A 14,675-nucleotide genomic window follows, 5' to 3' on the forward strand; every position below is an offset into this window, starting at 1 on the left:
GTGCAAAGCAAACTTTCTCTGTAGGGAAGTGCTAGTTGCAAGAGAATGAAATATCTGCCATGTGTTTTGATCAAATCATAGGAGCAGCAACATTTCTTAATATTTTTCCCAGTCTGCCATTAACAATGGGCTCTGAGTTTTAAAATCTGCAGTCTGTAGTGCACAGCAATCATAGCAGGGTAATATTAAAAAGCGATCAAAATAATTTTAAAGAATTTGGAAAATCTCAATTTTTATGCTCCACTGTTTCTCTGTCCCTTATTCCTTAACATAGCTTTTCCTGTCTTTTGTTGCCAACTGGGAAAGAATTATTGGAGCTTCTCCATAACTTCAATGTCAGGGACATCACTTGGATCTTTCACTTGGCAATAATTTAAAAGATATAGTACATGAGCCCCTTGCATTGCTTCACATAATGATAACCTTTTGTCATAGTTTGGGTTATCATTCTAATACCTTTTACTTCTCCACAATAAAAGTCTGCTGGGAAAAATGCTCCCTGTGGTTAGTTGAGTATGTGCAAGTTATCTGAAAAATACCAACCAACTTGCAGAATACCATATATGACACTAAAGCTGATAGCTAAGTGTTGGTCATACCTGAGCTCATCCTAGCACATTAATACAGTACTGGTGCGGTGCGTAAGATCACTTAGCTTCTTTTCGGTTCAGTTTGCAGTACCTTTAGTGTATAGTTGCAGGCAACTCACTGACTGGCATTTGGTTATTCAGTAAACCTGTCTTGTGGCTTGCTATTGGTGTTAAGGTGCCCATTTTGGTGATCCACATTCTCCAAACTATGGGAATAAATGTTAACATTGAAAAGTACTGTCGTCTTGTCACCTGAAGCTGGCAAGTAAGTTTGGCTTCATAGATGCAGCTTTCTGAGATGCAGACCTTTTACAGTTAAACAATGAGATTATAGAATATGGAAAGGCGGCTGTCATTTGTCAATAACTATGGATAGTAGGACAGGGGTGACACAAGCTTTGGCTTTCACTATTGTAATAGATTTTTGTCCTTTAGGATGGGCTGTCATTTAAACCTTGCTACTTGAGATCCATATCTCTGCTGTTTGTCTGCTTCCGTCTCTATTTGATATCAATATGTGCTATAATGATTTGTTTTTCATTTTTCATGTACATTTTTCATATCTGTTTATCTCTTTACTTCTGACTGTCTATTGGGGTGAGTAGTTCAGTCACTGTAATGTTCATCCTTTTTATTTAAAATAGGAAGAGATAGCATAGTGAAACTTGAGCCCATTCTTGTAATGAGAAACAGACTTCAATAATAGTTTGTCATTAAATTTCAAAGAAAAATATTCTGAAATGTTTAAAAGTAAGTCTGGGATTGGGATACAGCATGGATTGGGAGTTGCCTTGTTTTTGGAGAGTGGGTTGGAGGACCTAACTTAATGACAAACTGAAGTCCTTTGGTGCCCCCTGAAAGTCGGGCTACAGAAATGTATTCAGCCATCCATCCCAGCGTGGGGGACCTCTCGCTACAAGGGAATGCTCGATGCATGCTCTCCCAGCTCCACTGGTCCCGTGTCGCAGGGCGGAGGTCGAAAGGAGACCACCAGAACCAAAGAAACGGGATTGGCTGCGGCAGTACGATGGAGGGAGTGTGCATCGGACTGGTAAATACTACTCAATACAGCAGGGAGGAAATCTGTTGTCTAGGCATCATCTTAAAATGCAGATTGTAAAGGGTTAAGTTATATCATTAATCTGGAATTATCACTGATGTTTAAAATTATCATGCAGTTACTACTACAGTAAGGAGCTAACATAGGGCGTGTTGTTGACCTTAATCATTGAAGTCCGTGGGTACAGTTAAAATGTTTGTAGAAATCAGTTGCTTAAAACAACTCAGATTAATTCCCTGCAGAAGGGTTTTTTTATAATTCAGAATCTGAACTGAAAAATGCTTGCTGCTTCAATAATTTCAAGATATTGTTGGCCACTCAGCTTTGTGCCTGCCCATTCACTAAATGCGAGAATAAATTATGGTGATGGCCAGTAGAATGGTGTAGTTTTGGTTTTAGAAGGTTGTCACAAGTAATCAGTAGTTGCACGAAGCCAAATTCCAAACACATTCCAACTCTCAGATTCCAGGGTTGTTATAAGTTAGACATCATTGAGACCCAGTCTTCAGTATGAGATAATGAGTGCCTTGTCATTTGTAGTGTATTGAAGCATTATAATTCTTGATTTTTATATATATATATACACACACACCCATAAATATAATAATCTAGCCAAGAATTTTACTTGAGAATATTGTATAGAAGATTTCTTATGTGATTGCTCCATTCAGAATATTGCAGTAGAATCAGACAGTTTAGTCTAAATCTAAACATGTCAGTGGTCAGCTAGTCAGTGTTGTGCCAGCATTCTGGAGTACCAGAATAGATTCTAGTGGTCAGATACCAGTGATTCGATGATAATTTCTAGTCTTAAAGAGCATTGTGAACTTAAGTTCACGTTACTGCAGCATTTAGGAATTGGAAACTTGAAGTATTCCTTCACAGATCTATATTTGAGACCAGAGTTAAATAATACTTGTTATTTAAGCCAATCAAGCTCTCCGTGGGGCTTTTGGGAAATATTGGTGTGTTTTCTTATTTGATAGAGTCAGTAGCTATAACTCGAGCATCACTGTGTGCCTATATACTACGTTCAAAGTAACATCATTTGTAACTTAGCTCTTCCTGTAAACTGTATCTCTGGTAGCACCATTAGCTGTTATTTTGTTTAGTATGGTGCCTGCAGCAGTGTTGTATATGTTGACATTTGGTACTGGAGAGTTATTCTCATTTTATCCTTTATTGCTAAATGACTGGGCTCCTTGTTTTCAGGAGTGCTTTAATCTGTAATTTAAATTTAATGTAATTTTAACTTAATTTAAACTGTACTCTAGTATCAAATAGTACAATAAATCTAAGTTTACTGGACTTTCTGTGAAGCAATTTGTTTTTCCCCCAGAGTAAAAGTCTGAGCATATTTGACTGAAGCAAGAGTGAGGAAATCTTTGTTATTCGTATATCCTTCCTGCAAGGTGTTGGGTTAGTCACTTTTCAGAGTTAAGATTGTTTGTTTGTTTTTGTTTGAAGGTGTTGGTGGTTAATGGCAGGTTAGGATTTTAGTCTGAAGTTTGTGAACTGTTATATTAAAAACTGAGGTTTCAGGGTTTTGTGAGAATGCTAAGATGAGCAAGATGTTAAGATCCAGCAAATGTCCACTGTGAGATACGCCCTGCCATGTAAGTTCTGTGATTCCATTGGTACTTGTTCTTGTGTCGTTTCTTTCATGGCATGAAAGTGGGATGCAGAATAGTACAATTATAACAAGCTTCACCAATATTGGAAATGGATTTGTGCAGGATGGGTCATGTTCCATCTACTTTTGTGGAACTAACTCCCTCTTTTTTTGTCTGTCTTTGGATCAGCCACTGTTACGTCTACAGGCTTGTCAAAGCTCAGCTATTTAAGTGTTTGTTTGAGTTGTGTCTAAGATAGAAGAAGTTGGATAGAGATCAGGCCCTGTAAAAGTTTAAAATACCTTGTTTTTGATTATGTAAAACTGTAATGCACAGCCTTTCTTGATTGAACCAGATTTATCTGCATCTCCTTTAGAAGTTAAAGCTGGTGAAAGGAGCACTTACAGGTGCTGAAAATGTGTTATAATTGATGTGCAATGATGTCTAGTTTTCCCAAATACATAAGCTCTAAGTCAAGAACTTAACTAAAGAGAAGCAATGCTTCCCAGACTGAAACGAATGGTCTGTTTTCTGGAGCAATGTGTTTTGAGAATTCCAGTTGATTTTCTGGTTGGTAGATTGCTGGATCTGCTCTCCTGAGAGAGAGATATGTGCACTATAAGTAGTTCAGAAAAAGCTGTTTTATGTTTGTGCTTCCTGTTCTGCTGTTTGATATGTGAAGTTTCAAAGCATGGTGTGGGTTTTTAGAACTCTGCATGTGATGGGGATCCATTGCAGTACAGTAGCATAAACTGTATAGGTGCTTGTACTCGAATCTTTGTTTTAACTGATCTCTTTCTACCTGGCTGTTGTGGTGTGCTGTTTGTGCTGCTTCAATTTGGCACATTCCCCATCTCTCCACACCACACTGCAACTCTGCTTTTACAGATGTGGAAGACATCAAATTTGTCATCAATTACGACTATCCCAATTCTTCTGAGGACTATGTACATCGCATTGGCCGTACAGCACGCAGTACTAATAAAGGCACAGCCTACACCTTCTTCACACCAGGCAACGTGAAACAAGCTAGGGAGCTGATCAAAGTGCTGGAAGAGGCCAATCAAGCCATTAACCCAAAACTCTTACAACTTGTTGATCATGGGAGAGGAAGCGGAAGAGGTAACTGAATTCTTTAATTTCTCATTTTTTTACTGATGGGGCACTTCACTAGACCAGATCCTGTTAAAAGCTGATTCCTGAACACTAGCTTCCATGTAGTGAACCTGGGATCGGGAACTCCGGTCATTTTAGGAATGTCATTGCTGAGACACTTGTAGAAGGGGCGAATGTCAAATGTTTATTTCAAAATCATTAATCTGTGTTTAAGGTGCTTGCTTGTCTTCCTTTAATAGGCAGTGCCCCTTAGCTAAAACTACCTCATTATTGTGAATGTACATTGTTTTATCCTCTTGCATCTTCTAATCACTGATTACACTCAAGCCAAGATCTGAGCTCTGATTTTTAACACTTTTTCCTGTCATTTCTTGTTCTGTCCTTTACCTTGAACACTTTAGCTAAATAGGCAAATGGGTGGCAGGCATGGTAAGCCTTTCTAAATCTGCAAGGGTATTGAAATCACATCTGGATACCGAACTTGAAAAAAGATCCTGTGGCCTGGGACAGGGTACAAAAGCAAACGTGCTGGAATGGAACAAAGTTGTGGAATAGTGGTTATTTGGAGGTATTAAAGAATATGGGATTGTTCTGTTAAAAGTAGAAAAGACTGAGACGCTTGAATTGATGTATTCAAAATAACCAGTAGTTTTGACAGGTAGAACACAGAAATAGGTCCTTTAGCCCATCATGTTTGCGCCCATCAAAAACAATCACCTAACTATTCGCCTCTCATTTTCCAGAACTTGGCCGACAGCTTTGGTATTGCCCGTGGACATCTAATACAACTTAATGTTATGAGGGTTTATTCCTCTCTCTCACCCTTTTATAAGCAGTGAGTTCCAAATTCCCATCACCCTCGGTGATTTTTTTTTGCTTCACATCTCCTCTGAACCTTCTGCCCTTACTTAAAACTATGCCGTTTGATTATTGATCCCTCAGTCAAGGAGAAAAGTTTCTTCCTGTCATAATTGCCCCTCATAATTTGAATACATCTCAATCATGTTCCCTTTCCATCTCCTTCTGTGGCTGTTAAGAAAACAAACCAATCTCCAGGCCAGGCAACTTTCTGGTAAATCTTCTCTGCACCCTCTCCAGTGCTATCAAGTCCTCTCCATAATGTGGATTCTGTATACCACATTCTGTACACACACTACTCCAGCTGTGGTCTAACTAACATTTTATATAATTCCAACATAGGCTCCATGCATTTAAACTCTAGGGCTTGATTAATAAAGGCAAGTATACCATACAGCCTCTTGATTGCTATCTCCATCAGTCCTCCTACCTTAAGAGACATTGACACTAAGGATCCTCTGACACTGTGCTTCCCAGGATCCTATTGTTCATCAATATTCCTTGCCTTGTTTGTCTTAGCCAAGTGTTTCACCTCTCATTTCTCCAGTTGAATTCCATTGATCAACTATCACCTGATGAAGGACTGTCGCTCCGAAAGCTAGTGTGCTTCCAATTAAACCTGGTGGACTATAACCTGGTGTTGTGTGATTTTTAACATTGATCAACTGATCAACCTATCTGACCAATCAGTCTCAACCTTCCTGTAATCTTAGGCTAGCCGCCTCACTATTTACCACTGCACCAATTTTTGCATCATCTGCAGACTTGTAACCTTCCAACATTCAAGTCTAAATTATTTATATGAAGCAGAAATAGCATGAACCTCAAGTTTAATCCCTGTGGGACACCACTGGACACACAATTCCAGTCAGAAAACACCTTACTCATCACTCTCTGCTTCCTGCCACTTATCCAGTTGTTGATCCAATTTGTCAAATTCCATTGGATCCCATGGGCTCTTACCTTTGCTATCAGTCTCCCATACAAAATCTTAAAAAGTCCCAAGTAGATGATGTCAAAAGTGTTGCCCTCATCTACAAGGTTGGTCACCTCTTTTAAAAAAAAATTTAAATCAAGTTGGTCATACATGTCCTGTTAACAAAACCGTACTGACTGTTCTCGATTAATCCCTGCCTCTACAAATGAAGATTAACTTTTTCTTGTTCCATTTTGCACATTCTGTACTCTTCTAGGACTTCTGCTGTTTTGAGCGTTTGATATCTGCCATAAGCCTCTCTTTTCTCACAATTCAATGTAATATTCCTCGATAAAATATTCATAAAATTTGAGTCTTGTGCTTTTCCTCTAAAGGAAGATATTGTCTCTACACTCAGTATTCCTTTCAAGTTGTAACTGGAGGGCACAGAATAAGTGACTAAAATAAAAGGATGTGATTAGATGTTTTTCTTGCACCATCAGTTATGATCTGGAACACTACCTGAAGTAGAAGTTATAGCTGAAGTTTTTCTAAAGAGCAAATTTGTTAGACCTTGAAATAGAGCACACAATATGCTGTAGGTGCTTTGAAAAAATCAGCTCTTGTGTGAGGATGCTAGTGGCTGCTATGAGATTAGATAACATGAGCCAGAATGTCAAGTGGAAGAATACACGTTCAATGGAAATATGCTGCAATTTGCATCAGCAGAACCTAGGTGTTCAAATACTTAACTAAAAGTGTGACTGCAGATAGATGTAACCATCAAATATGTCACATGTTTTATGGAGTTACCATAAGGAGCCCTCTTGTGGCAAAATGGTAGTGGCTCAACAGTTAAGAACATCTCTGAGCAGGTTGAATAAGAATGCAGGTTAGCAACAGTACAAGTGCTAGAAAGTAAGAAATAAATGTCCCTTTGAAGATCATGGATGCAGCAGGACAATGCCAGAGATTGTTAATGAAGGAGGAGTGGCAAGTAGCTAATGTTGTTTCATAGAACATAGAAGGATACAGCGCAGTACAGGCCCTTCGGCCCTCGATGTTGCGCCGACCGAATCCTACCTAACCTATACTAGCCCAATAACTTCCAAATGCCTATCCAATGCCCGCTTAAATGACCATAAAGAAGGAAAGTTCACCACTGATACGGGCAGGGCATTCCATGAACTCACAACCCGCTGTGTGAAGAATCTACCCCTAACATCTGTCCTATACCTACCACCCCTTAATTTAAAGCTATGTCCCCTAGTAACACCTGACTCCATTAGCGGTAAAAGGTTCTTAGTATCTACCCTATCTAAACCCCTAATCATCTTATACACTTCTATCAGATCTCCCCTAAACCTTCTCTTCTCCAATGAGAACAGCCCCAAGTGCCTCAGCCTTTCCTCATAAGATTTTCCTACCATTCCAGGCAACATCCTGGTAAACCTCCTCTGCACTCGTTCTAAAGCTTCCACATCCTTCCTATAGTATGGCGACCAAAACTGCACACAATACTCCAGATGAGGCCTCACCAGAGTCTTCTACAACTGCAACATGACCTCAGGACTCCGGAACTCAATTCCTCTGCCAATAAAGCCCAGTACACCATATGCCTTCCTCACAGCACTATTTACCTGGGTGGCAACTTTCAGAGATCTGTGTACATGGACACCAAGATCCCTCTGCTCATCCACACTACCAAGTAGCCTACCATTAGCCCAGTAATCCATCATCTTGTTATTCCTACCAAAGTGAACGACTTCGCACTTAGCTACATTGAATTCCATTTGCCACATTTCCGCCCAGCTCTGCAACTTATCTATATCCCGCTGTAACCTACCACTTCCTTCCTCACTATCCACAACTCCACCGACTTTTGTGTCATCCACAAACTTGCTTACCCAGCTTTCAAGTCCTTCCTCTAGATCATTTATAAAAATAACGAAAAGCAATGGTCCCAAAACAGATCCTTGTGGTACACCGCTAGTAACTGCGCTCCAAGATGAACATAATCCATCAACTACTACCCTCTGTCTCCTTCCAGCCAGCCAATTCCTAATCCAAACCTCTAATTTATCCTCAATGCCATACCTCCGTAGTTTTAGCATTAGCCTACCATGGGGAACCTTATCGAACGCCTTACTAAAATCCATATACACAACATCTACTGCTTTACCCTCGTCCACTTCCTTAGTCACCTTCTCAAAGTTTCCCTGTTCAAGAAGGAAAATAGTGATAATCCAGGAAAAATTAGACCGGAGAGTCACATTGGTTGGGAAGCTATTGGAGAGAATATGTGCATTTGGAAAAGCATGACCTAATTAGGGACAGTCAGCATGGCTTTGTGCAAGGCAGGTCATGTCTTACTGATTGTCATCACCTCAAAAAATACAAAGGTAATCGATGAGGGTAGTGCAGTGGATGTTGTCTACATGGATTATACTTAGGCTTTCGACAAGTCCTTCGTGATATTCTCATCCAGAAGGTTAAGATGCATGGGATCGAGATGCATAGATTCAGAATTGACTTGTTGATAGAATACAGAGTGTAGTGGTGGAAGGGTGTTTTTTCTGGCTGGACTTTTGTGACGAGTGGTGTTCAGCAGGGATCTGAACTAGGACCTTTGCCGTTTGTGATATAAATAAATGATTCTGATGAAAATGTAGATGGGGTGGGGGGGTGTGAGTGCCTTTTAAGGCAATATAAAGATTTGGGGGGTTGTGCATAGTGTAGATGGTTGTCAAAGGACACAGATGTATATAGATCAGATAAGGGTGGAGAAATGGCAGATGGTGATTAATCCGGATAAGTGTGAGGTGCTGAACTTTGGGAGATCAGATGTTAAGGAAACGTATACAGTTAATAGCAGGACCCTGAACAGAAGGATCTTGGGGTTCAAGTCAATAGCTACCTGAAGGTGGCCACAGCAGTAGATACAGTAGTTAAGAAGGCATATGCTGTGCTGGTTCGGGAATTGAGAACAAGAGTCAGGATGCTATGTTGCAGTTTTATAAGATTTTGGTTTGGCCATGCTTAAGAGTATTGCATTCACTTCTGGTTACCACATTACAGGAATAATGTGGGGGCTTTGGTTTACCAGAATGCTTCCTGGTATGACACGAGAAAAACTTAGGTTGGTTTCTCTTGAACAGTGGAAGCTGAGGGGAGACTTCATAGAAGTCTATAAAATTGAGGTGTGCGGATAGGTAGTCAGAATCTTTTTCCCAGAGATGAAATGCCTAATTCTAAGAGGTATGCATTTAAGGTGAGAAGGGGAGAGTTCAAAGGAGGTGTGAGGGGCAAATATTTTACACAATGATAGGAGTGTAGAACATACTGCCAGGGGTGGAGGCAGCTATAATAGGTGTTTAAGGGACGTTTAGATGAGCATGTGAATATGCAAGGAATGGAGGGATATGGACCAAGGACAGGCAGAAGGGATTCGTTTAATTTGGCGTCATGTTAGACACAACATCGTAGACCAAAGGGCCCATTGCTGTGCTGTACTTTTCAGTGTTCGAAGACTGATGTAGAGGTTTTTAATTGTCTAGAATTTTAACAGTACATAAACACCTTTTGGTTGAAGGATCAGTGATGTCCTTAATTATAAGTTGTCACTGATGAGAGGAGAATTTTCAAAGCACAGATATTGTTCGGTGAAAGAAGAAAAGATTGTTTTGGTTCACATTCTGCCTGTAGCACAATATGGGAGTGGAACTGTTGATTGATTAATTGTTGCGAGATTGATGGTGTTGAGTGGGGCAGGGCATCATTAATTTGAGATTGCAGCAGAGAGAGAAGGTCAAAAAGGCCTTCTATGCTGTAATATAAATCTCTGGTTCAGTACCTTCCATCTTGCAAGATTTCTCCTTATTTCCAAGGAGACCTGACTAATGTCGGACTGGCGATGACTTTGTCTGTGAACACCAGAACAGATTGTTCAAAATTAAATTCTCTTAACTTTCTCCTCCAAACGTTAGCTGTTGCACTGAGACAGTGAAATGGTTTTGAATAAAAGCTCTTGAAATACTGTTTTGCCCAATTTCAGAAGTGAAAATTTTAATATTTGCAGCTTTCTGTAGCTTCAGTTTGACCATAATTTTGGATTTGAAGCTTTTTTTGTCCAATTTATTACAGGATTTTCTGAGTTATCTTACATTTGTCCAGAAGGTAAAAGGGGGAAGAGCTGTAATACATGGTGCTGTAAATATATCGGATACACACTCAGTTCCCTGCGTATGTAGTGTGAGAGATTCCTCACTGAATGAGATGGGTCTCTATGCTGGACTGCACTCACACAGATTACCATGGCAGCCTGTCAGGAGGTTTGGAGCCTTTCACCTGAATGGTTTATTGTGTGACCTGAGAGAATATGCTTCAGTAGGTGGACAGAGGGGAGAAGAAAGTTGCCTACATCTTTATTGTAAATTTGAGGAGAATGTATGTGGTCAAATCTGGTATTTCATTCAGCAACAAGAGATGGAATAATTTTTACCAATGTGGATGTGTTATACAGATGTACAATTTAATTCTAATTCACTAAGCATGTTTCTATTCCCCCCCCCCCGCCACTCTAGGAGGCCGTTCTCGTTACCGGCCCACTGGCTCCAACCCTAACACCATGTACAGAGACGATCGTGACAGAGGCCGCAGCCGGGCTTTTAGAGACCTCGATGGGGATCGCAGAGACAGGGGAGATGGGGGCAGGTTCGGGAGCCAGAGAGATACCCGAGACAGTGGCGGTCCATTGAGTAAGCAGAGTTTCCGATCTGCGCAGACCAACAGTTTTGGGACCCCTGTGTATGGCCAACAGTCAGTTCAGTATCCAAATTTTACCCAAAGTGGGCTGTATGGGGGGACTAATCAAAGCACATATGGGGCTGTAACTCAAGCAGGATTTGGGAAAACGGGTACCTTTCAAAGTTCAAGTGCAGGGAGCAGTTACAGTACCTCCGGTTATGGTACTGCTGCCCAAAGCACGGCTTATGGTTCAAGTAATTATAGTGCTTCATCCACTGCCACCGCAGGGCGAACCCCACAGTCCTCTGCGCAATTCAGGCAGAATGGGATGGGGCAGCAGCCACAGCCACTGATGTCTCAAACATATCAACAGAGCAACTCACTGTTGAGTTACATGTCCCAGGGGACCTATCAGTATGCACCGCCTCCCCCACCACCACCTACATCACAGGGATCAAGCCGAAAATAAATTGGTTTTTGTAAATTTCCACTTTATTTCCCCATTTATAAGACCTAGGCATCAGCTCCATTTTCTACTGATGAGTAAAGTTTAAAGAGGATAAATAATCCAATTGCATTCATGTTGACTTCATTACTATAATAGTGTGCGGGGCAAGAAGCAAACTTCCTGACGCTGATCCCACATGATCAAACATGGGCCATTGTGTCAAATGTTACTACTGACACCTACTGTAAATCCTGCTGAAGTGTAGGTTGTGTGTTAATGCTTGCAAATCATGGCCCAGTCAACCTGTTGATCACTCACTAAAATGGAAGCATCTATTGGTCAGTGCTTGAACCTTGATTCCTGCTTATCTCCGAATAAGTGTTTGAATCCTGTAGTGCCCTAGGTTCAACCACTCTCCAGAATGTTTTAAAAACCAGCTTGTTCCATTTTCAAGTGTATCCTTTAAAAGGTAGGTTTTTTGTCTGATATTCTTGTAGTGTAATTTTGTCAGGACATTCTACCAATTCTATAATTTGGCTGTAAATTGAAGCTAAAAATTCAGACTGCCCTTTTCACTGTCATAGCAAGTTTCAGTGCAAATTAGGTTACTGTTTGTGATCTGATAAAAGAAATAAGTTGAGTCAAATGTTCAATTTTTGGAAGTCTATACAAACCATCAAAACTCTTTTTCTACTTAATGTCGTTTTTATTTTAAGTCTCTTCCAGTTTTAATTGTTTATAAACTCACGATGTGGATAAAAGCTGTTCTTAGGCACCTGTGAAATGAAGAATCAGAAAACTTTTTTGGATTCCCACCATAACTGCAGTAACATCTCCTTGACTGCAAGATTATCAGATTGATTTGCTTTTTAGAATTGTGATCATTGTGAGAGAGTCTGATTAAATTAGCTATTGAATGAGAAGTTTTAACATGGTTCTTAACTTGCAGAGTTGAAGTGTAGAATGGCGCTGTCTGTGACTGCCAGTTTGGGCATTGAAGACTGTCCATACTTAATGCAGGGTCACAGTGGGAGTTATTGAGTACTTAATGTATCATAAAGTGCAATCTAAATGAAATTAACATCCATTTGGAACAGCCCATAGCATTGAGAAATAAGAACAGCTTCTCAGTAAAAGAGATTCCAAAACAGTGACCGTGAATTGTCTTTTTCTACTTGCATGCTTTACCCCCAATCTCTTGGGTTTTCACAAAGCTCGCTTCAGTTGCCGAAATGAAGTGAATAGTCATGTCTTTTTCATGCAAGCAATGAGATGTGGTCCATGTCAGTACTTTGACTTGGATTTTAAAATAGAATTGATTTCTGATGGTTTAAATTTAACAGGTGAAAATATTGAACTATTACTCAACTACTTTCTTGTGGTCACAAGCTTGTTACTCTGCTATCTACGAGGACTATTGCTTAACAGTAAAAAGGGGAGCTATCCTTCACCAGCTGCCAATACACCAAACAACAGATGACTGGAAGTTGCAGTGTTGTTGGGTGCAATCTGATGCTTTCAGCTACTGTTCAATATTTTCCATACATGGGTAGCAGTGGATTTTTCCTGTTCTGTTGATTGAGGATTTTTAAAACCAATTTCCTTGTTTAATGATTGGCCAGTTTATTATTCATAACAGTAGGTTTTCTTTCAAATATTTGAGTGCTGGATTATCATTAAAGGTAGGTGTTTCATAAATGAACTCATTAAACGTAAAAGTCAATTTTCTTTCTGAGGCATTGTACAGAATATGTAGCTGATCATTTTAAATTCTCAAACCAAGTTTTTATTTGAAGTTCAGTTAGTAGATTGCAACAGTTCTCAGATCGTGTGGTAAAGCTTTCCTAGGTTTTCCTCAGGTCCAAATGCCATGTCAACACAAACCACACTGTTAATGAGGTACAAACATTTTGGAGCTTTAAGTTGAGACCAACCAAACTGTTTGCCCTGAAAGGGGGAAGTCTTTGTGGTTACCATCAGCTGTAATGCTATGTTCTGTAGCCAAGTTGTTTGATGTAATTTGAATGACCTGTACCATCTCTCAGTGCTTGCATTGTTTTGCACTTGATTAGTAATGTCATTCCTGTTAATAAAACTTGAACTCTCCCCTTTGTTTACTGTGAATCTGTTTTGTTTGATATTGCAGTGCATGTTGTATATGTTTTGATTAAAATTGCTGTTGGAATATCTGTCAGTGCTGCTGACCTAATGTGGGAAGCTTGGAGGTTAGATTCAATTCCTGGAATGTGCCTTTTGTTACTGGTGACATCAGGTTATCAGCTACAGGGTCAGGTGCTTCAGTTTTTCAGATGCTATTCTTGGCACAGGCATTATAAAGGCTTTCTCTTCTGGGGACAATGAAGCAGGTGGGGAGACAGTGATGGTAACTTTAATTTCATTGCCAGCAAGCCTTCCTTGAACTTCTCTCAGTCTCCCAGTAAAAGAGAAGAGGCAGTCATAACGTTAGCAGTACTGTTAAAAGACATTCTCAGGCAGATTTTCCCGATCAGCAGCTTGTCAACATTATTGCCAGCTGTTCATTAGCCACTTGGAACAAAGGTGTGTAGTCTCTAAGTGAGACACCCTTAATTCAATTTTCCCTTTCCTAACCCTCCTAGATGCTTTTTCATAACACCAGTTCTGGCTCATTGGATCATTTCATACAACATTATGGATGTAGTTGGGCCTTTTTACTGAACTATTGATAGCTGACATTGCAACCGCTACGATTACTCTAAACCTAAATCCTGGATGTTTATTTTGTCTCAATTATTGTTAATATTAATTGCTAACGTAACACTGGGAAAAGAAATAGGTAACAACTGGGCAAGCAGAATCTAGGGATAGTGACAACTTTGCAACTTGCACACTTCATTTAAATGCTTTAGATGTTCTGACATTTTTTCTTATTGCCAGGATTTAACAGTAGTACACAATCTTTGCTTTATTGACAATTGCTCAGAGATTCTGTAAGCTACGTAGTTGTTACGTACTACGTACTTGTCTGAACCTTTTTAAATCTAGGGGTCGAGTCTCAGCTTTTAAACAGTAAGAATTCTGCAGCTGGAGAAGAATTGCAGCAGTCCAAACAGATCTTGTAATTCTTCATTGTATGTAAAAGATTTCACCTTTGTGAAGTTGTACCTAGTGTCCGTCTTATTAATGTGCTATTTTGATACTGTACTGGTTTTCTTGTATTTTGTAATTCCAGTAATAAAGAGTTATTTACCAAAGAAATGGTTGCTCTTTTTGATTGGTACCTGTCTTCATCTGTAGATTTGCTCATAATACAAGCTGGGTATAGAGGTAGGTGAGCAGATTTTGTTGA

At 39.8% G+C, this 14,675-nt stretch overlaps 1 protein-coding gene across 2 annotated transcripts in view; it reads left to right on the plus strand.

Annotated features, from left to right (window-relative positions):
• LOC132831340 (probable ATP-dependent RNA helicase DDX17) overlaps positions 1 to 13,453 on the plus strand; it is a 43,720-nt gene extending 30,267 nt beyond the window's left edge. Inside the window, exons 12-13 of one of the 2 annotated variants that reach the window (XM_060849429.1) lie at positions 4,152 to 4,385; positions 10,737 to 13,453. In XM_060849429.1, coding sequence (XP_060705412.1) covers positions 4,152 to 4,385; positions 10,737 to 11,368 — 866 coding nt within the window. In that variant the 3' untranslated portion in view covers positions 11,369 to 13,453. Of the gene's footprint in view, positions 1 to 4,151; positions 4,386 to 10,736 lie in introns of those variants that run through there. The other variant, XR_009646486.1, reaches the window with a different exon arrangement.
• Positions 13,454 to 14,675: the final 1,222 nt, after the last annotated feature.

The sequence above is a fragment of the Hemiscyllium ocellatum genome, chromosome 33 (assembly GCF_020745735.1).
Source record: "Hemiscyllium ocellatum isolate sHemOce1 chromosome 33, sHemOce1.pat.X.cur, whole genome shotgun sequence".
In the NCBI taxonomy this organism is placed as follows: domain Eukaryota; kingdom Metazoa; phylum Chordata; class Chondrichthyes; order Orectolobiformes; family Hemiscylliidae; genus Hemiscyllium; species Hemiscyllium ocellatum.